This window comes from Embiotoca jacksoni, unplaced genomic scaffold (assembly GCF_022577435.1).
Source record: "Embiotoca jacksoni isolate LCO1_2020_lvr unplaced genomic scaffold, fEmbJac1.0.p SCAF_14, whole genome shotgun sequence".
Classification (NCBI taxonomy): Eukaryota; Metazoa; Chordata; class Actinopteri; family Embiotocidae; genus Embiotoca; species Embiotoca jacksoni.
In genome coordinates, this window is record NW_027185274.1 from 12,509,685 (window position 1) to 12,529,289 (window position 19,605).

The 19,605-nt window shown below is 41.2% G+C and overlaps 3 protein-coding genes and 2 non-coding genes across 6 annotated transcripts; 2 read left to right on the forward strand and 3 right to left on the reverse strand.

The window, feature by feature from the left end:
* Positions 1–1,142: 1,142 nt before the first annotated feature.
* phkg1a (phosphorylase kinase, gamma 1a (muscle)) lies at positions 1,143–10,777 on the reverse strand. 2 transcript variants are annotated; one of them, XM_069148025.1, is made up of 10 exons: positions 10,538–10,777; positions 9,773–9,923; positions 7,533–7,711; positions 7,329–7,383; positions 7,144–7,209; positions 6,896–7,059; positions 5,672–5,762; positions 5,259–5,412; positions 4,996–5,121; positions 1,143–4,610 (listed from the first exon to the last, which is right to left on the reverse strand). In XM_069148025.1, exons 2-10 carry the CDS (start codon positions 9,853–9,855, stop codon positions 4,344–4,346), a joined length of 1,185 nt encoding a protein of 394 aa, XP_069004126.1. In that variant the 5' UTR covers positions 9,856–9,923; positions 10,538–10,777; the 3' UTR covers positions 1,143–4,343. The 2 variants fall into 2 exon arrangements, with proteins under 2 accessions (XP_069004126.1, XP_069004127.1); XM_069148026.1 differs by lacking the exon at positions 10,538–10,777 and having other exon boundaries at positions 9,773–10,511.
* Positions 2,591–2,731, forward strand: LOC138197546 (small nucleolar RNA SNORA15). Its single transcript, XR_011178215.1, has one exon. It is a non-coding gene; the product is annotated as a small nucleolar RNA SNORA15 (small nucleolar RNA).
* On the forward strand, positions 3,153–3,289 carry LOC138197544 (small nucleolar RNA SNORA15). Its single transcript, XR_011178214.1, has one exon. It is a non-coding gene; the product is annotated as a small nucleolar RNA SNORA15 (small nucleolar RNA).
* Positions 10,778–11,039: 262 nt separating the features above from the next.
* chchd2 (coiled-coil-helix-coiled-coil-helix domain containing 2) lies at positions 11,040–14,073 on the reverse strand. The gene is made up of 4 exons (XM_069148028.1): positions 13,890–14,073; positions 12,645–12,897; positions 11,817–12,018; positions 11,040–11,421 (listed from the first exon to the last, which is right to left on the reverse strand). The coding sequence occupies exons 1-4, from the start codon at positions 13,937–13,939 to the stop codon at positions 11,411–11,413; spliced, it is 516 nt and encodes a 171-aa protein (XP_069004129.1). The 5' UTR covers positions 13,940–14,073; the 3' UTR covers positions 11,040–11,410.
* Positions 14,074–14,349: 276 nt separating this feature from the next.
* On the reverse strand, positions 14,350–18,954 carry LOC138197301 (protein FAM98B). Its single transcript, XM_069148027.1, has 8 exons — positions 18,841–18,954; positions 18,511–18,617; positions 17,309–17,434; positions 16,914–17,176; positions 16,738–16,818; positions 16,531–16,647; positions 15,372–15,518; positions 14,350–15,281 (listed from the first exon to the last, which is right to left on the reverse strand). Exons 1-8 carry the CDS (start codon positions 18,882–18,884, stop codon positions 15,120–15,122), a joined length of 1,047 nt encoding a protein of 348 aa, XP_069004128.1. The 5' UTR covers positions 18,885–18,954; the 3' UTR covers positions 14,350–15,119.
* Positions 18,955–19,605: the final 651 nt, after the last annotated feature.

Sequence of the window (19,605 nt, forward strand, 5' to 3'; positions counted from 1 at the left end):
GCTGGGTTCCATGGCGACACCAACGGTCAAAGAGATGTAAAATCTCCACAAAGAAAAAAAAAAAAAAATACTCTACCGTCGTGTTATTGACCCTTTATACGTAAACTTGTTCTAATTTAATGCACTGCTTATTGTTCACTGTTATTCAATAAAATTCTAAATAACAATAATAATAATAATTAAAAAAAAAAAAAAAATCTCCACAAAGAACACAACCTGAGAAACGTCACGAAATACGTCAAAACAAAACGTCACACAAATTAAACAAAACGGAACAAAACGACCACAAAACACAACAAACAACGTTGAATAAAACAAAACGACCACAAAACACAACAAACAGCATTAAATAAAAACAAAATGACCACAAAGACATGTCAAATCTCCACAAAGAAAAACGACCACAAGACAAAACAAAGACTCTAAATGCAACAAAACCAAACGACCGGACAGAGATTAAAAACTAGGCTACCTTAAATAGGCTAAATGTCAAATCTCCATAATGAAATGATCACAGGACAACAAACAACATTTAATAAAGCCAAAACAATAATAAAAAAATAAAAAAAGATGTAAAATCTTCGCCAAGAAAAATGACCACATAAATAAGCCAAAACAAACAACATAAAATAAAACAAAATGACCACAAAGGAATGCAAGAAAATGGGATTGTGAAGCAACTAATGAGATTCAAAATGTCAACAAATAAAGAAAAATTACCAAAAAAAAAAAAAACTTAACAAAGCAAAACGACAACAAGACAAAACACACAACACTATATGCAAAAAAAAGAAGTTTTTTTAAATGACCACAAAGAGATGTAAGACAACCGTAAAGAGATATAAAACAATCACAATGAAAATGACCAAGACAAAAACACAGCCTAAAACATAATGAAATTACCCCCAAAGAGTTGTAAAAACAAAAACAAAATCATAGTTGTAAAATCTCCACAAAGATGCAAAACGAGAACAGAGAGATACAAAAAGATGTAACGACCACAACGGCTCTGCTTACACGTCTGCTGAGCAGTTGTATTTGTTTATGCTAAATTTGTGAGGAACAATTACTGACAAAAGTAAAATTGTTGATTTTGTATTGTGACATGCAATGTTGTCTAAAAACGCTCACAACCAGCCATGAAGTAGTTAAAACCTTTATTTACTGTTATATTCAGCCAATGCTAAAACATGAGGACAAACACTCAAAAGTTCAACCATCAAGAAAATACAGTCATTCTTAAACAAATAAACTGAAATATGTATGCATTGAAGAAAACAAAAGCAACATTTTGAATTCTTTTAATCTTTATGTTTATGTCTTTATTGCTATATGTTTCAACCAAAGAAGAGAAACGTGTCTGAATTAGTTTTGTGACAGTGCACTATTTTTATAAGGTGTAATTTTGAGGATTTAAAAAGCACCGACAGCATCACTGAGAGAGGAAACAATTTTATTAAAACCGTGAAAGTTTACACTATCACTGGCAGGATTATTAAAATGTAAAGTAGCCTACGTAATTGTTTGGTTGCACTTGTTTAAATTACACTATAACTGATCCAGAGCAGGCAAATATCTAATTTACTTGTTGTGACCTGCATGGTTTAGGTTTGGAGGACGGAGATGGAGTTTGGAGGGAATTCTTGCAATGGGTGAAGACTGGCGTGAATGCTGCAGGACACTATTCCGCTTTCTTCAAGAACCAGGATTACGCAGTAGGATATAGTTGTTTTTATTATCATTATTATTTTTTATTATTATTATCATTATCATTTAAAACGGTTCTGAAATGATCAATACACGCCGGTACGGTAGGTGGCGCCACGCACCTGTTCAAAGTCGGTTGCGACCCACCAATCAAATCAGAGAAGACGACGAAGACGAAGAAGAGACGGGCTAGCTGAAGACACGGAAGGAGCCGGTGGACACTGATGCGCGTGAAAGAAAATGTCGGCATGTATATCATCCGGGGTTTTTTTTGTTTTTGTTTTTTGTAGAGAGTAAAGGCGGTTAAAACATAACCAGTAAAAGTTCTTGCTGGCTGGATTCAGGCCGGAGGTGCTCGGTTTTGGTTGCAGGTGCGTGGAAAGCACGTGGGGAGCTCTGTTGGTATAATAACGATGGTGCTCGTGACGTCAACATCAAAGTACTTGTTGCTTCAGCGAGACGTAAACCAGCTTTAAAACCCGCACAGGAAACAGTCTTCTTTGTGCAGGATTTGGGGCTCACGGTGCTAACGTTTGTCTCTGCTTTGTTGATCACAGGATCACGATGGAGGAGATGACGGAGGAGATGATGGAGGAGATGGACCGACCCGACTTCCACCCTGAAACACGCAGACCTCCACGTGGCAGAGGTGAGGAGGACCGGAAACCGGTTATTGGCACAATGTTCACGGCGTCATTCTCGGCGGATTATGTCCTCGGACGCAAAATAATAGCACGTCTTTTTTAAACTATAATGTGGCTTTGGGTCTCAGTCTAGCGGTTTGTGCCGTTTTCATTTACTTAAACTTGATCCGTTCAGCACCGACAGAAGGTTTTTTGGGTTTAAACGAGTTCTTACTGTAGTGATAACGTGTATTTTGACTGCATGGCCGAATTCTGTGTTACTCATGACATAGTAAATACAGTCAGACACCGTGCTAAATCAACATTTTCACAGACTGACTCAACTAAAGGATCCGAGTGCTTTTTACGTGCCTCGTTCTTACGTCAGAGTGAATACAACATGTGCTTGGGAGATGATTCCGTCTGGCAGGGCTGCAGCTGAATATTCATTTAAATCTGCCAAACATACAGCAATATTGGTTTTAATATCTTAAATCATTGAGTCCTTAATGCCCGTACAAAGTCCACTTGATATACTATTAAAAACGATCTGTATTTTAGCACTGCTCTCTCTGATGTGTTGTTTTGGTGAGAAGGCTGCAGCTCAGTCGTGCATTATGCCATCAGACAAATTCATTCCTCTGTTCCACTTTTTTTTTTTTTTTTTTCTGCTGCAGCACGTGTCTTATGAAACCAGAGGTCCCTGCCTGCGTCAGACCAGCATTTTTTTCACAGCCCGAGGACGGTACGTCTGAACGCTCACGGTAAACACCGCGACATTGCGACATTATTATTCGGAGCGCCGATGAAGTCCGCTCCGAGGCATGGCCGAATTCTGTTCCAGCTAGTCTGTGGTGGACACAGTCAGACACCATGCAAAAGCCTGGTCTCGTTTCTCCTTGAATGACTGGATGAGTGCCTCTCCGCAAACATCCAGCTGCAGAGGAATGAGTACAAATGACACACTTTTACATTCCTGATTTGGTTTTGCATTGATTTTTTTTCCTTCCGTTTTCTGAATTCTGCAGGGAGACCCGACAGGTGAGCGTTTTGCAAAGCAGGACTGCGGGAAAACTCCTTCCCTCATGGTAACTATTATCACACTGTGATTTGTTTCTCTCCCAAAAACTAACCCTCTCTGTCCTGTGATGATCTATGTGGATGTAAATGTACCTCATTGTTGAAAAAATAAACGTATAATCGCTCTTTAAAAAAAAGTGTCCTGTGTCTATTCAATTTTGTGTATAAAGCTGTCTGAGAAAGACACAAATAGCTCACAAATAGTCTGTATCTCTCCAATAAGAAGACCGGGGTTGTAAATTAAATGCAAATTTTAATAAATACATACATAACATACAATGTTAAAGTGCTGTATTTTAAACTCCCTTTGAAGTCCGTAATGTTACAGTACATTCTGCTAACGTTCAAATAACCACACAGTACTCTAAATGTAAGTCCGTTCCACTTCAAGTATGCAGGTGCACGGTTTTATATTCCAGTCAGCTAAACTGAGAAGGTTTTGCAACCAAGGTTTCACCATTTTCTTTATAAAGAAAAGAGTAATATATTGCTCTAAAATCAAATCTATTATTCTACTCTTGAACCACACAGACAGTAAGGAAGAAAGACTTTGCGACATATTTAGAGATGTGGAGATTGCCGCGTAGTGATGAAGAAACTCCGATAACATAATCGAGCAGCTCCATTCACTGAAAACACCCAACAACTACTATTTTCAGAGAAGGCTTAAACGACATTTAGAAGAGAAAGCCAGCAAAGTGTCGGACGGTGGAACATTTACGAGGCGTTTTCAAGATTTCCTGTTTTCCCGGCTGTTCAGCTTTTGAGGTAAATCAGTCCCACGGTCGTAACCAATGCCAGCAAAGCAAGCTCAAATTAACTTTGTGCGTTAATAGTCGGTGTGTTTTACCAGTTCCTTTCTTCCACGCGAGGCGGCAAAGCGTAATGAGTGCATCGCCGCGTGATCCCGGGCGGATCGGTCCCGAGTGCTTGTTACCAGAGGTGTTGGGTCGGCTCGTCTGCTTCGGCGGCGATGGACAGCAGGATGGCTTTGGGGGTGTTCTCGAACAGCGCCGCCCTGTTCTGAGTTTGGCCCTTCTTGACCCAGTGGCCGTAGATCTTGAACGCGCAGGCGTCGATGAGCTTGCGGATGGGCTTCACAGCGTACGGGTCACTCTTGATCACCTCCTTGGTGACGGGCTTGGCGCGGCGGTAGTTGCAGTAGATTCTCATTGTGGCGAGCACAGTCATGCAGATGACCTGATGGAGGAAGTTCAGGTGTATAAATCCAGTCGACATTAAATAAACAGTAGGATGCACACTCATACACACACATATATCTTGAAATAACTAGTCAATTCATTGTACAGTTAATGGAATAAATTATCAAAATACATTGGAAATATTGTTCAATCACTGGGATTGATGACAGCAAGTCTATGAAAACAAATTATGCCATAAAGGGAGATGTCTCTATGAAACTCATCAAACATTTATTACAGTTATAAAAACTGATTCTAGTTGAACCAGAAAATCAAACCAGCATATCTAACTGTCGGAAAACAAGAAGCCTCGTCTTATCATTGACACTTGACGGTATTTATTCATTTATTCAAGAGATCTCCCCAAACTTTGCAAGTCTCACCTTGAACCGCCTGTACGGACTGAACTGTCGGACTTCGGCCACCACATACTGTGAAAAGAACGAGTGGTTCAGGACGTCTGTAGCCGTGAAACGTTGTTTCGGATCCACCACCAGCATCCGAGAGATCTGGAGTAATCATGGGATGTGTTTTATTAATTAGTGCGTTATTAAAAACCTTCATACAGCTTCAAAATGTTGACGGCAGTTATCATAAGTAAAACAAGAGCAAAGAAGCGAGAACAGAAGTGGAAAGAGAATCCTACCAAATCCTTGACGGTGTCCGAGCGGTCCTCCCATTCTGGAGACAAGAAGTCGTAGGTCCCCGCCAAGATCATGCGCAGCATCAGCATCTGTTTCCTGTGCCAGAAGGGCGGAGAGCCCGCGAGTAGTGTGTACATGATGACACCTGAACTCCATCTGCAAACATTCAGTCACGCTTATGAAGGCAGTTCACTGTCCACACTGTGCCTGCATCATCGAATGACCTGGAACACGTTAGCCAAGTCACATATAAGATACCATGAGATGCCCCGTTGTACACGAGACACAAATATAACACGGTGGAGGAGGGACGGCTAAAGATCACATTCGGTGACCTAAAATATAGTTATTTACGTTTACACATGTGACGTTGAGGTAACTTTCTATTTTCTGTGTTTTTACTCTGGGCACTCACATGTCCACCGCTGTCCCGTATCCTGCATGTCCTGCGTCCATGGAGCACTCGATGATCTCCGGAGCGAGGTAACCAGGCGTCCCGCACACCTCTGCATGGCCGACACAGACAAACAGCAGCGATCATTTACTGTTAAGAGAGAACGTTTCCGGCTCTTTTTTTTTTTTTTTGTGAACTTTAAACCTGCATTTACAAAGTTTGGAAAAATCTTATGAATATATATATATATGTCATTATGTAACACCTATAACATAATTTAACTACATTTGAGAACATGTGTAATGCCTTTAAGATGTCAACTTTCAGATTCTGTGTTACAGGGTTACTGTATATATGTATGGACACCATGGTAGAGTAGATCTGCAGCCTACTTAAAGTAATCCGTTATATATTAATTTACCAAACTAAACTATCTGAGGATGAACAGTTCCATGAGAAACTTGCCAGCTCCTCCTGCTCAGGATCTGATGCTTTGAGAAGTCTCGTTGAAAGGTCAGAGCACCGAGTGTCTGGGACTGCAGCAAATAGATCGGAGTGTCCTGTTTCTTAAACTTAGTAAGAGCGTGTCAGAGGGCACGAAGGGAGCGTGTTGTGCAACCGGGCCCAGATTCCCCGCCGACCACCCGACAGCTGGTGCACTGAGAAGTGCACAGAAGGTTGGAAACGTAATAATAGTGCAGGGACACTCGGTGATTATCAGCTGTACCTGCTGGGTGTGAAATTGTTGCTGTATTGATGTTTAGTTTTCAGTGAATCTCTGATATGGACAACTGCTTTGAGTTTCAGGGTTTTTCTAGTGTGGCGTAGCGAGACTTTACTCTACCACATTGTGCCAGCACGGAGGAGGATGTGGATGTACTTACATATCATTCTATTATAAGGCTAAAAAAAAAAAAAAAAAAAAAAAAAACCCAGAAAGCTCTGGCTTGTTTGGATTTTTAATTTTTTTTTCTAAATCGTTGCCATTATCAGATGGTTGGTTGCTGCTCAGAGGTTGTTGTTGTTATTTCGCAGTATGTCGAGGATTTAAAAAAAAAAAAACAAGCATGCAGTTAGCAGCTGGGCAGGAGAATATCGACGGAATTTGTCAATCAATGGCAGGTTTATACTAGCAGTCATTTTTGGACCGTAAAGAGGTCCACTTGTCTCCTTAGATTTATGAACTACTGAGAGCTGTTGGCAATCATGTTTATTGTTGTGTGTTATGTGCAAGCTTTCACTGACCTTTGAGATTCTGTTCAGGCTGGATTTGCACAGAGAAGCCAAAATCGGTGAGCTTGATGTTCATATGGTCGTCCAGAAGGATGTTCTCGGGCTTCAGGTCCCGGTGGACGATGTTCTGGCTGTGGAGAAACTGGACCACCTCCAGCAGAGAGCGCATGATTTTCCTGAGAACAACACAGACCAAACTCTAAACGTCTTTTGCCATAATTCATCACTATCGTCTTCGTAAACAACACTGACTCACTGACCTGGTTTCCTTTTCACTCAGAGTAACTTTCTCTGTGAGGTAGTCAAAAAGTTCACCCCTCTTCATGCTGAACAAAAGACAAGAAAACTTTTCAACGTGCTGCTGCTTGTTTGAAGAATTAGGTGTAAATGTGTGTTTTATTTTCAAGTTTTAAAGAAGATCAGTGGCGTAAAATTGGCCACTTACAGGTCAAAAACCAAGAAGAAGAAGGCTTTGGACTCGTAGCAGTCTTTGAGCTGTACTGGAGAGGAGAATTCACTAAGATGAGTGAATCAGTTGAGGCCTAACACCAGGTCAGTAGGAATGCGATTAAAACAGAGTCTTCTCAATAAACGTAAGATTAAGAACTCCACGCTTCTTAAAAACTGGATGGTTGAGGAATGTGCTTACTGATGTTGTCCTGTCCACAGACTTTCTTCAGGATGTCGATCTCCTTTATTGTCGCCGCTCTGATCTCCTCCATTTCCTGCGGGCTCATCTTATCGGAGGGGGTGATGTCGATGATCTTCACCGCGTACTCCTGAGACGTCTTCTTGTTGACGCAGCGACGCACCACACTGCTCACCCCCCTGAGGAAGAGACAAAGACAGCAGCCTTCTTATCTACAGGTTTCAAAGTGTTTCTTTCATCATCAAGACAAAATCAAAAACCAAATGCACACACCAAGGAAAAATACCCCTACAGGTGCATCTGATCAGCTCCACAGACATGAACAATAAAGAACGTGCCCGTCGTGATCATAGATCATTTATTCATGCACACTACTGACCGTTTACCTTGTTTATCTTTAACTTCCCGGAAAACAACCCAAACATGACTCATCATCGTAATCGGTTAGCAGATGTGAATTCATGAAAGAAAACTTCAGGGCGACTCGTGTAAAGACACTAAACTGACTTTTCTCCCCCTGTTTGAGGAGCTGACTGGGCCGTGTGAAGAATACCAGCAGGGGAAGGCATTGTCCGCATGCGGTGACCTCACGACCTGCATGCGAGAGAAGGAGTGACATTACGTAATCTATCGGCAGGACGGCCAATACCCGGGAAGCTCTCAACACTAAACCTTTGTCCAAAAAACATGCCGAATTTAATGAACGCTGCCCCCTTACAGCGGCTTACGTAACAGCCCCACCGCCTGACGGCTGGTGGGGAATGACAATGAGCAAGCTCCGGCCCCGCTGACATTTCTTGGGAACTTGTGGGAAACTTCGGGGAAACCATTCTGCTAGTTTCGTACTGAGAGTGGCAGCTGATCGAACTGAGGTCTAAATCAAGCTGTATTACTGTGAAACACAAGTCACCAACAACAACAACAAAAAGGTGTGCGTTTCCAACACGCACACCAAACATAGTGAATGTTTTCTGCTTGAAGATTTTGTAACTTTTGAAAAGAGAACAAATTTGGGAGTTGAATTTACGTCCCTGCAGATTACATTCATATTAAAGAGTCATTACTCTCTACCTTTTAGTATTTTTCTTTATCCTGTTCTTGTCACCTGTAAGCTGCAGGGGCTGAGGTTCAGCACAGGTTAGAGGCTAAACAATGTGTGCTCGGAACTACTCATCATAGGCCACGAATATCCACCAAATATGACCGGTTCAATGAAGATGAAGTGAACTGAGCAGACTCGAGTAAGAAGTGAACTGAGCAGACTCGAGTAAGAAGTGAAACAAAGTCCACAAAGTCACAAAAACTAAAGACTAAAGGAGACTTTTCTGCTTCACTCTAATTCAAGTGCGTCTCTCAGGTTTAGCTTGGTTGGATTAGGTTGGGAACCTCAGCTGCAGGCTATATTGTGATGCAGCCCAGTGTTGTGCCTTAGTGTGTAATACAATCATCAGTCCACTACAGTATACCGTGTCAGGGTTTTTGCCCTTTTGCTTCACCCTGGCCTAAAAAGTACCAGCAAACACAATCCCGTTTTCCAAAAAGGTTGGGACGCTGTGTAAAATGTAATTAAAAACAGAATGCGATGATTTGCAAATCATGTGAATCCATATTTATTTGAAAGTAGACCAAAGACAATGTTGAAACTGAGAATGATGTCAGCAACATGTTTAAAAAAATATATAGTTTTTAAATTGGATGGCCGTGATCTTCGGGCCCTCAGGCGCAAATCTTTAGAGGAAATCACGGCATGGGCTCAGGAACACTTACCAACACCTTTGTCTGTGAATACAGTTTGTCGTTTGACTAATAATTTATGTGTACGTTTGGGCCCATTGTTGTGAGCTCAGGTCATATTTGGTGGAACTCACAGCTACTTCAAGATAGAAAGCTACACGTTCTCACCACGACTCAACCAAGTGGCATTAAGACTTTTTTTTTTTTTTTTTTTTTTTTTTTGTGAAAGGCTCTCGTAGTACACAATTATAAATTAGACCACCAATGACATTACACGTGCGGCCAAGCGCGGCGTTCCTGTATACGTGACATTGTACGTGCAGGCAGGCGTGGTGTTGACGTCCGGGACGTTACACGTGACGCCCGTGTCTCCGTCGCGAGTGCATGTAAATTGTTGGCGCGAGAGAGGCACTTGAAGATAGGTTTAAACAGCTCCTACTAGTGCACCGATCGGTGTATTACACGCTGTTTGGCATGAACCGTACGTATACGGAGAAAATACATACCTTCCCAGAATCTCCTTGGGGTCGTATTTGTCATAAAACTCCTTGGCTCCCACCCAGTCAGGGATCTCCTCCTCTTTGGTCATGATGGAGCAGCAGGTTCACCAACACCGCAGACGCACAGCTGTTCTCCTCTTTAACAGCTCTCAGCGGGCTGCGGACAGAAAACACGTCTCGCAAACACACCTTTCCTCACCGAAGCAACAAGTCCGCGTTGCGTGAATTTAGCACGTCGAATTACACTGAAACGACTTCCAGATTGTTTTTAAACCGTGCTCTGTGATTTGAAAGTGACGCGTGACGTCCTCGGCCTCGCGTGTACCACACGGGACATTTGGTGACAAGTAAAAGTGATCCGCAGAAAAACAAGTTATGCCTAAATCTTAATTTAACAGTCCGTAACGTGCATCACCACCTCCATTGTTTCCGACGACAGACGTGTTTTTAAAATGCTCTAAATACGCCAACAATCCAAATTGTTTTAAACCCCCCCTTAACCTTTCCTTCGACTTTTAAAGGGTGTTTTAAGGTTCGTGATTAAAGGATCTGGTTTTGTTAGGTCGATCTACTTCCTCGGGTCATTAAATCACACTCAAGTTAAAGCCATCGTCCCAAACTTAAATGTCAAACCCAACGCAGCGCATTGTGCAGACAAGCAAAGCAAAATGCCACCATGTGTGAACTCTATCTCCCTCTCGTCCACTGTTTTGACCTTTTGCAGGCTCCAAGAAAACAAATAAGTAAGAACAAAAACCCTCGGTCACTCACCGTGGCGGTCAGCCGCGGATGTGAAGTATATCCATCATTTGGTTTTTGTTTGCGCTCAAGTCTGTTCACAAAGTGTTAAAAAAAAAAAAAAAGAAGAAAAAAAAGGAGGAACAAAGAGCTCCAGTCAACCGGCGGTGCCGTCGCGGATTTGTGGGGACGCTGCTGTCATGTTGCAAAGGGTGAGCTCTAATGTCAGATGCCAAAAATAAAGATGTGCCTCCTCCCCGAGCGCGTCCGCACAAAATACAGATCCACGAAATAACACCCGGCAACTCCTGCTCTCCCCCTCTCACCGCGACGCATTTAAGGACACCGCGTTACTTCACTCATACCCTTCAATTTGCGGAGACCGGAGTCACGCGTCAGGTGCGGCGTGGTTGTGGTGTCCCCCTGCTTCAGTACCCTTTAATTCTAATGAATGAAACGGCAACTAAACATAAGAAATATTTCAATGTGAGGGTGTTGTCTGTCCGAGGAAGCGCAGACAGGAATTATTACAGGGTTTTTAATGATCCAAGACTTTATTGGTTTTATTTAGTTTCACTAGATTTGTTACAAGCGAACGTTGGCCATCTGAGATCCAGAAGGTGGAAAGTAGTGAATGTACAAGTTTTATTGTTCATCTGTGAGGAAATGTAAATTGAAAGCACTTGACGCTAATGAAAAACACAGACAAAACAGAAATCAACTAAAACATGTCACGCTGAAATATATAAACATTATTTATAAGACTATGATAACAAGTTCTGCAGCAGACTCCTGAGAAATGACTGATGTGGTATGATGATATTCAAATATCAAAATAAAGTATGTTTATTGTTTGTTGTGCATTACATCCTCCTACATGAGATCTTCACTGTGCAGCTTTGTGTCTCATGACATACCTGTGGAGAAAAAGAAAATTCTAATAAGACAAGTTTTCATATTTTATGTCTTTTAGGGTAATTGATTTGTAGGATTTAAAAAAATCATACAGTCGCTCAAAGGTATTAAAAGCTGCTACTCCACCTAGTGGCCCCTTTTGGGTACTGCAAAGCTTTACATTAGAATACAGCCGTCATTTGGCTTAGATGTCTGGATGACAAAGTGCTTATGCAAAGCCTCCTTATCTGGCAGTGTTAAAGTACAAAAACAAGACTGCAGACGCAAGTACAATAACTTGAAATATGTGGTAGTCTTTAAACACAACTAAAGAAAAGTTATAATGATCCTGCCAGACCCACCAAGAAATCTCCTTTCATACAAATTTCCACCATGTTTCGACATCATTTTCACTCACCATTACCAAACTTGCACTGTTTGAGCACCTCACTGAAGCCCTCGCAGAGTTTGAGGTCGCTCTGGCTTTGGGCGCACTCGACGAACTGCTTCAGCTCGTAGGAACAGGCCTGCTGCTGCTGAGGGGCCTCCTGCTGGTACATGGACTGAGGCTGCTGCTGGTACATGGGCTGGGCCTGGTACGGCTGGGCCTGGTACGGCTCCTGATAGACACAAGTTAGACAGTGGGATGCCTTTCGGATCTACTGTACATGTTGGCATCTTAAGTTGACATTTCAAGTGAGGAACAACTGCCGGTGTCCCCAAAACAGAGCTTTCTCTATAAACATTGAGGTTTTTTTTTTCAGTTTGTGAAATGGAGATAAAAAGGCACCCTCTTCTGTGAAGACATATGACACACTGCTCAAGCTTACACGTGTTCTGCTTGTGATTTTTAATTTTTTTTATTAAAAGATGGACAAGCAAGAGAGCGCAGCATCTGTCATGTGCTCTTGTGAAGGACACAGAATGATTATGTTCACAGTTAATGAGAGGAACATCATCGGCATTTTTACATCAATAGATCAAATAACTTATTTAAACTAATCAGACTCCTGCACACTAATGAAGGCTGAGCCAAAATGTCTGCGCATGTTTGACCTGGTTATTGTTTATAAAAACAAAGTCATTATATTGCATGCAATGATACACTAAATACATCACGTGTGACGTTTGTTTCGTCTCTGCATTGCCTGTTTTGGTGTTACTAATGATCGGCCTCCAACGTGCGAGACACACTAATCTTCCCTGATACTATTCTAGTCCTACGGCTGGCTGAACTTCAGCTTACCTGGTATGTGACATCAGGCCTGGCCGGCTCAGAGTTCCCTCCACTGAAGCCTCCGGTCATGGCGTGGCCGAGGGTGTGCCCCACTGCAGAGCCCACTGCCACCCCGGCGGCTGTAGTTGCCATCTGGGCAAACATGCCGGGCTGCCTGGGGGCCGCGGCCGGTGCACCCACCGCGGACGGGGGGGCCTGCATTGGAACCGGGGCGCGGGAGGGAGGGGGAGCCGCCCTGGCCATAGGTGGTGGCGGCGCGCGGCTGTAAAGAGAAGCTTTGTTTAAAACTTGAATCCAAACACAATCAGCGACCGACACAACCCGTATCACAACCGGCTACTATTTCTGTCCACACTGTGAAAATGACAGATCGTCTGTTGTCCTGTAACAAACACACTGAAGGACCAAGCAAAGATATTTGGTTTTCCTCACAGCAACAAGATCATGAGTGCTGTATGGCGTTGTAATACCATCTGGTACAAGTGTTTGTTCACTGTCGGGTCAGTTAAATAAGAATCTAATAGTCGTCATCTGCTTGCTGTAAATATCAAGTTCAGGACTATCTGTCATCAAATATCACACTTTGGAGAGTTTGCAGTCTTTAGAAGAAAAAAAAAAGGCCCTCAGTTTACACTAAAATACGAATATTCAATTAAAAATCCGTGATTTCGTTCATTAGACTTTTTTTTTTTTTAGACAATTATAATGATATCGTGTAGCTAAACAACGCCAATGTTTAAAGGAGGTACAGTTTATACAACATATTTTCAAAGTGTGACGAGAATGACAAAATCGGGGCTTTAACGGGACACAGTGTAAACAAACAAAACAAACTGTCAACAGAGAAGTGGTGCAACGCAGCTGGCGATACTCGTTTATCCAGAAATGTCCCACTTAGCTCGACAGAAGTTAAATTTTAATAAAAGGAAAAGTTTAATGAACAACTTCACACAGAATAACAGAAACACGTAAAACTTCACGTCAGGAAGAATCGGACACTTTGACCTTCGTCATCGTTGTCAATAACTTTGAAGCAAACTCCACCTTTTCGGTAAAACAGCGAGATATTTTTTAAAAAGGTACAAAAAAAAAAACAATGACTGTGAGGAAGTTATAGAAGTTAATCACAAGTCATTTTCATGAGCAGCACCGACGGAGATACTGCGACGTTACTTAAAACGTTAGCGTCGTTGCTAACCCACGCCGTCGCCACTACGTCGTCCCCGTTTAAAAGCATTATGTATTAAATGTCACCTGGCAGGAGGGGCCATCCTGGATGTCCGGCTTCGGCTTCCTCTCGGCATTTTGAAGTATTAAGTTAAGTTTGCTTTTGAGTTTGTTAAACAAGAAAAATCAGGCGCAGTACTCAATAAAACGTCTCGCTGGCCGGCAGATTTGTTTCGACCTTTGGATAATCCGGAACTTTCTGTGTGTTACATCATTTCTCTCCCGGGTGACTTCCGGTATGAAGGACACAAAAAGCCTGATTCCATCAGTTAAGCGTCATGTAACTCATTTGTTTGATGTCAATATATTTTTTTGTTGTTGTTGCCTAAATTACATTTTAAATACCAAAAACATTTACTCAGGCTTTTGTAAGAAATGATAACACGTTAAATTCACGTAAAATATCTATTGTGCTATATCTATAAAAGCCTTTTACATTTTGGTTTTCTTCAATGATTGTAACATATTTGTCAGAAAAAGTGAACAGTTGACTGCTTAAAATGTAATTTTAATGAGACCCTTATTAACAACATGTAAATTATATTTCAGTGGTATTATTTACATATTTGATAAAGATGCAGCTTGCTGTCAGCTCACTGTGTGCCACTCCACTCCCATTTGTATCAAAAAATATGTACCTCTTTTTTTCGGCCCTCCCATTAAGTAGTTCAGTAATTAATTGCAAACAACTAGTTTTTCTATTATACTCTAATAGAAGTTAGTAAATGATTATTGTTTGCATCCCTTTCATGTTTCAATGAGGGCTAAATATTAAATGGTAATAATTAAACAGCCACTGCTAGGTTTGTTTTAAGCAGAGAAGCATTCCCAACATTGCAGAAAATAACAAATCTGTGTTTAATAGGTGTATTCTTAAACAAACATATCTGTAATGTGAAAAGCCAACTCATAAAAATCAAGTATTTTTCTGTTCTGTTCCTTCATGGCAACAAAAAAATGTTACAAAAATATCTGGTCATATACGAGTACATTATAGCAATGAAAAGCTGTTTTAGAAATGTACACAATCAGGTATGTATTTGTACTATAACTACAAATTATACACAGATTGATAACTTTAAAATGATGTCATATAATTATAAAATCATAAAAATCATAAAAAATTCCCCTCGGGGATTAATAAAGTAAATACCTACCTACCTAATTATATCCAATTTACAACAAGGATATAAATAAAGGAAGATGGCCGCTTATTTCTCAAATTAAGCAATAAAGCAAAAAAACAACAAAGAAATGTTACTCTTTTTTTCCTTTCTTCTTATCTGAAAATCTTTTCTGTTGGTGTCCACCTCCTCGTCCCCCCCGGTTTCCTTTCGCTCTTCGACCTTCCCATACTGGCATAGGTGGCTCAATCTCCCCGGGCCGTCCTCCTCTGTCTGGTACGCTGCCCATCAGTTTCTAGTGAGACCGAAGAACATTAGAAGCCAACTTTGAGCTGGGGTCGGAGAGAAACTTTTCTCAGAAGCACAGACATGTTTACGGTCGTACCTTGTAGACGGCGGTGCTTGTTCCAGCCTTGATTGGGTCATTGACGGACTGATCTTCTCTGGCAGCAAGCAGAAGAGATGGAGACACTTGGGAGGAACCGGTCAGGGACGCAAGAGGAGGCGCCAAGGACAGCGCGGCACTGCGCTCCTACAAGGAAAGGACTGACTGAACGGCGATGTTTGATCTGACCACACATGACCTGCTGCAGCAACGGGTGATCTGACAACAGCTGAGACAAGCAATAAATCAGCTGACAGAGAAGTAGTCAGCAACAAATGTGATAATTGATTAGTCCTGAAAGTGATGGGGGTCTTGTTGGTTTTTTCCCAGTGTGACCACAGGGTGGCGCTGTTCTCTTGCTGTTTTCATGACCGCGTTGCAGCAACAGGTTTAGTTCAGAGCAGCGTTTGCTTTTACACTGGAGGGTTTTAATGAGCAAAGTTATGCAAATGATGATGCCCAACCCAAAATTCAGATTTGAAGAAGCGCCACAAGCTGACCGATGCTCTAAAAGTCTTTAGGTTGTCCAGAATCACAACCAAGTCCACACAAATACCAGATATGCTTCATCTGTCCATCCACACTTCGCCACAAAACAGTGGTGGTGCACCCTTTGTGCAATACATCACAATAACCATCAGGTTGTGATTAGTGATTACAGTGGCAACTTTGTTCTTGTTCTTTTTTTTTAAGTGTTACAGAAGCTGCTGTATGTGTCGTGTGTTATAGTCATGAAAAGTGTTTGAAAAATGACAAATGCATTTAAGAAAATAAGAGAAAATGCCAATAATTCACTAATGCTAGCTTCTCAAGTGTTAATATGACCCGTAAATTGTTGGTTGGATAAAATTCAACAGATTCATAGAGAAACCAAACAGTAGATTAATTGCTAATGAAAGTATTATTTTGTGTTTGATTTGTGTCCTAAAAAGTGTTTAAGAACACTTTTCAATAAACATCAAATATATAAAGGTCAACTTCTTGTCTTTAACCTTTAATGGAAGTATGTTTTTCTCATTGCATAGTTGTCCACCGACACAAAAAGTAATGGCAGAATACTAAATAATGATATTTAAAACCCATTTTACAACTAAATAATCCACTTCAGGAGGATTGCTGTCAGTCAGTTGTAACAGGTGCAGTGATTTAACACGCCTACCTTTTGTTCATCTCCCCACGCAAACGACTCAAGCGTAACCTGAAAGCGTTTGATCATCATTTGCCTCCGACAGTCGTAGTCCACTGACAGAACCTGATTTATCTTTTTCACTTGCATCTGAGAAAAAGAAAGGAAACCATTTTTCAAATACCCACGTTAGCGCTGCATCTGATGTATGACGAGCTGATGACAGCCGGGTCAACTTACCCACTGCTGTGGGCTGAGGCTGGCGTTAAGAAGAGGGTCCGCCATGTCTCCACACGGTAGACGGGCGAGCCTCAACTTTACCTGCATTAAAAAAAAAAGGTTTAAAGCCTTTCAGGGCTTCTCAGTCTGGATTTATGATTTACATACAGCTCAGGCTCCTCTTTTATCCGGCTTACCGCGTTCAACACATCTGGAAACTGAGAGGAGGCATCCATGTCAAGAGTGTGCAGCAGTAATATACATTCTGCCTCCATCTCCGCCTTCCTTCTGTTTGGGTCCGAGACGTCGTCTTCATATTCCTGAGAACGCTCAGTGAGTTCGTGGCTGTGATCTTCCACTCGTTGCTCTTTTTCAGACTCCTCCCCCGTCATCTTCTCCTCAGGATGCGATTCCTTACGCTTGATTATACGAGCTGCTTGCAATTCTGATACAAGAAATTCTGAAAGATCGTCCACATTTGTTTTACACACTTCATCTAAAAAATGACATACAGCAAATGTTAAAATCCATAAGTAGTACAATCATCTGTTATTACTAGGAGAGCATTGTGCACCAGAGTACCATTTCTCACCGGTGATGTTGTTGAGGATGGACGGCTCCAGCACCTCTGAGGTCAGCACAGCGAGGGGAGAGAACGTGTTGGACAGCAAGTTTCTCAGCTCTTCCCCCAGCAAGATGTCACTTGTTCTGTCTGAGTCTAAAAGAAAAGGAAACACATGGCAGTGTCTTAAAACAGCACATTTCCATTACCAGTAAACTCGGGAGTGCTTCCTGTAAAACGTGTTTTTAAAATATGCAAGTGACAGCTGCTCCTTTCTGTACAGGTTTTTTTTATTGATTATAATTTATAATGTAGTAACCAGTAATCTGGAATTTTATTCATGCATTGTGGCACCATGTGTATTACATCTCCACATGCTCTATACGAGTATACTTTTTCTATTGTCTGTTAGAGCTAGATTGACATATTGCGAGATGGATGCGAATCTGAGAATTATGAACAATATTTAGATTATAAAGCATCTTTGGCTCAAATACTTCTTTTTGGCTGTCTTATCTTCACAATATATATATAAAAAAAATGCAATCCATAACCCGGGGCTGGACAATGAGTTACTACTTTATTTTATCGTGACGTGAGACTAGATATCATCTTCGATTTTGGATATCATTATATGCTATAATTGTTGTTCTTTTCCTTGTTTTAAAGGAACGATACATTAAGTTAAGTGATGTAGTGTTTACATTTTCTAACCTTACCAGACTGTTCTAGCTGTGTTATTATTTGACTTTACCCACTTTGTCATTTTATTAACATCTCTGGTTATTTCATTTTTTTTTTTTATTTTTTTATATCAATGTAACATTGATAGTGATAATAATGTATTAGGCCAAAAATATCATGATGTTTGATTTTGTGCATATTGCCCAGCCCTACCAAAGAAACACACTGTCTAATTATAGCCCAAGAAAAAAAAAAAAAAAAAACTGTACATGTTTTCAATTTGCTTTTAAATGTGGACAAAACTGTAATAAAGTTCAGATCATCAGAAAACTGTTTAATAAACATGCGGAATAACTAAAAAAAAAAAAAAAGACCCTCCAGTGGTTTGGAAATAATCATACTGTGCGTACAAACCTCCACCTGGTGACCTCCAAAGTTTAACTGACAGTAATTTATCAGCCAGAGGATGGATATAAAAATATATATATATATATATATATATATATATATATATATATATTATACATGATAATAAAGCCTGGTCTCACCTCGCAGCTCCGGACAGACGGTCCTGAGCTCCGCAGACAGCCAGGTGAGCAGCGGACAGGGCAGCTCGTCACACCGGCACCGCGCGAGGCAGGAGCCGCCCGGGTACCTGAGCAGGAAGTAAGGACGACAGGTGAGTTTACCTGGCGGGCACGGGTCAGGGCGCACGGGAGAGTCCGGAGAAGACCCAGAAACGTACACATTTAGCTACGCGATAAGAATGAAGTACTTTATAAACCCTAGTTTGTAAACTAGCGTTAACCGTGTAGCGATAACAACAAACTGACGTCCGGTGACGGCAGCACGAAACTAAGCGGTTTAAGGTTATTTACCCCAGAGCTTTAACAGCTGAAATTGTCCCCACGCTCCTCTCCATTATCACTATATTGGTTAACGACAGGTTTCCATCAGTTTCAAGTCAGCTCCTCAAAGTTCAACCGTGTTTACAACTGGTGCTTCCTCTTTTTACAGGATTTCGTGGTGGGATGAATACCGCCCCCTGCTGGCCGGAGTGCGCACAGACAGGACGCCTGCGAATAACTTCATACCAGCAAACAATTCAACAGCAGTGAGCAATATATTAAATACAACCATAAAAGATAATCAGACTATTTGTACTAAATAAAAAGACAAAGTCAAAAAAAATATATAGAACACATATTGAATGAAACAACATACAGGTTTTATAGCCTGCGATATGCTTTGTCATAACATATTGATTCATTCTCAATAATCAAGGTAAGACATCCCAGAAAGTTGAGTCAGTTCATCTTGACTCAAAGTATGGGTCAGTCCTAAACTTTATGTCCAGATAAACTGTTTCAACTCTCTGGTACATTGCCATAACTGAAAAATAAATATGGAATTAAGTGTAGTTGCAAGGCAAACATATCCATATATGAAATTAATAATAGCAGGATAATAGGAGGGGCCAAACATATACCCAACTTCACTCACTGTGGAGTGAAGCTTAGAACGGCTTTGATCCTCTCGTTTGCAGCTGTCATATGATCAATAATAATTAGTATTTGATTCCGAACTCTGGAGGTGATCCCTCCTGACTGATACATAGAGTCACTTCCCATGTCTCCTCATCT

Coding starts and splice junctions, on each gene's coding strand:
- LOC138197301 (XM_069148027.1), bottom strand. CDS start 18,884: ATGGAGAGGAGCGTGGGGACAATTTCAGCTGTTAAAGCTCTGGG. Junction 17,435..18,510: donor CGTCTGTCCGGAGCTGCGAG/GTGAGACCAGGC, acceptor CTTTTCTTTTAG/ACTCAGACAGAACAAGTGAC. Junction 16,648..16,737: donor GCCTCAGCCCACAGCAGTGG/GTAAGTTGACCC, acceptor TCTTTTTCTCAG/ATGCAAGTGAAAAAGATAAA.
- chchd2 (XM_069148028.1), bottom strand. CDS start 13,939: ATGCCGAGAGGAAGCCGAAGCCGGACATCCAGGATGGCCCCTCCTGCC. Junction 12,898..13,889: donor AGGATGGCCCCTCCTGCCAG/GTGACATTTAAT, acceptor TTCTCTTTACAG/CCGCGCGCCGCCACCACCTA. Junction 12,019..12,644: donor GGCCTGATGTCACATACCAG/GTAAGCTGAAGT, acceptor TGTGTCTATCAG/GAGCCGTACCAGGCCCAGCC.
- phkg1a (XM_069148025.1), bottom strand. CDS start 9,855: ATGACCAAAGAGGAGGAGATCCCTGACTGGGTGGGAGCCAAGGAGTTT. Junction 5,763..6,895: donor GCCTGAACAGAATCTCAAAG/GTCAGTGAAAGC, acceptor TCGGCCATGCAG/AGGTGTGCGGGACGCCTGGT. Junction 4,611..4,995: donor GTCCGTACAGGCGGTTCAAG/GTGAGACTTGCA, acceptor TTCCTCCATCAG/GTCATCTGCATGACTGTGCT.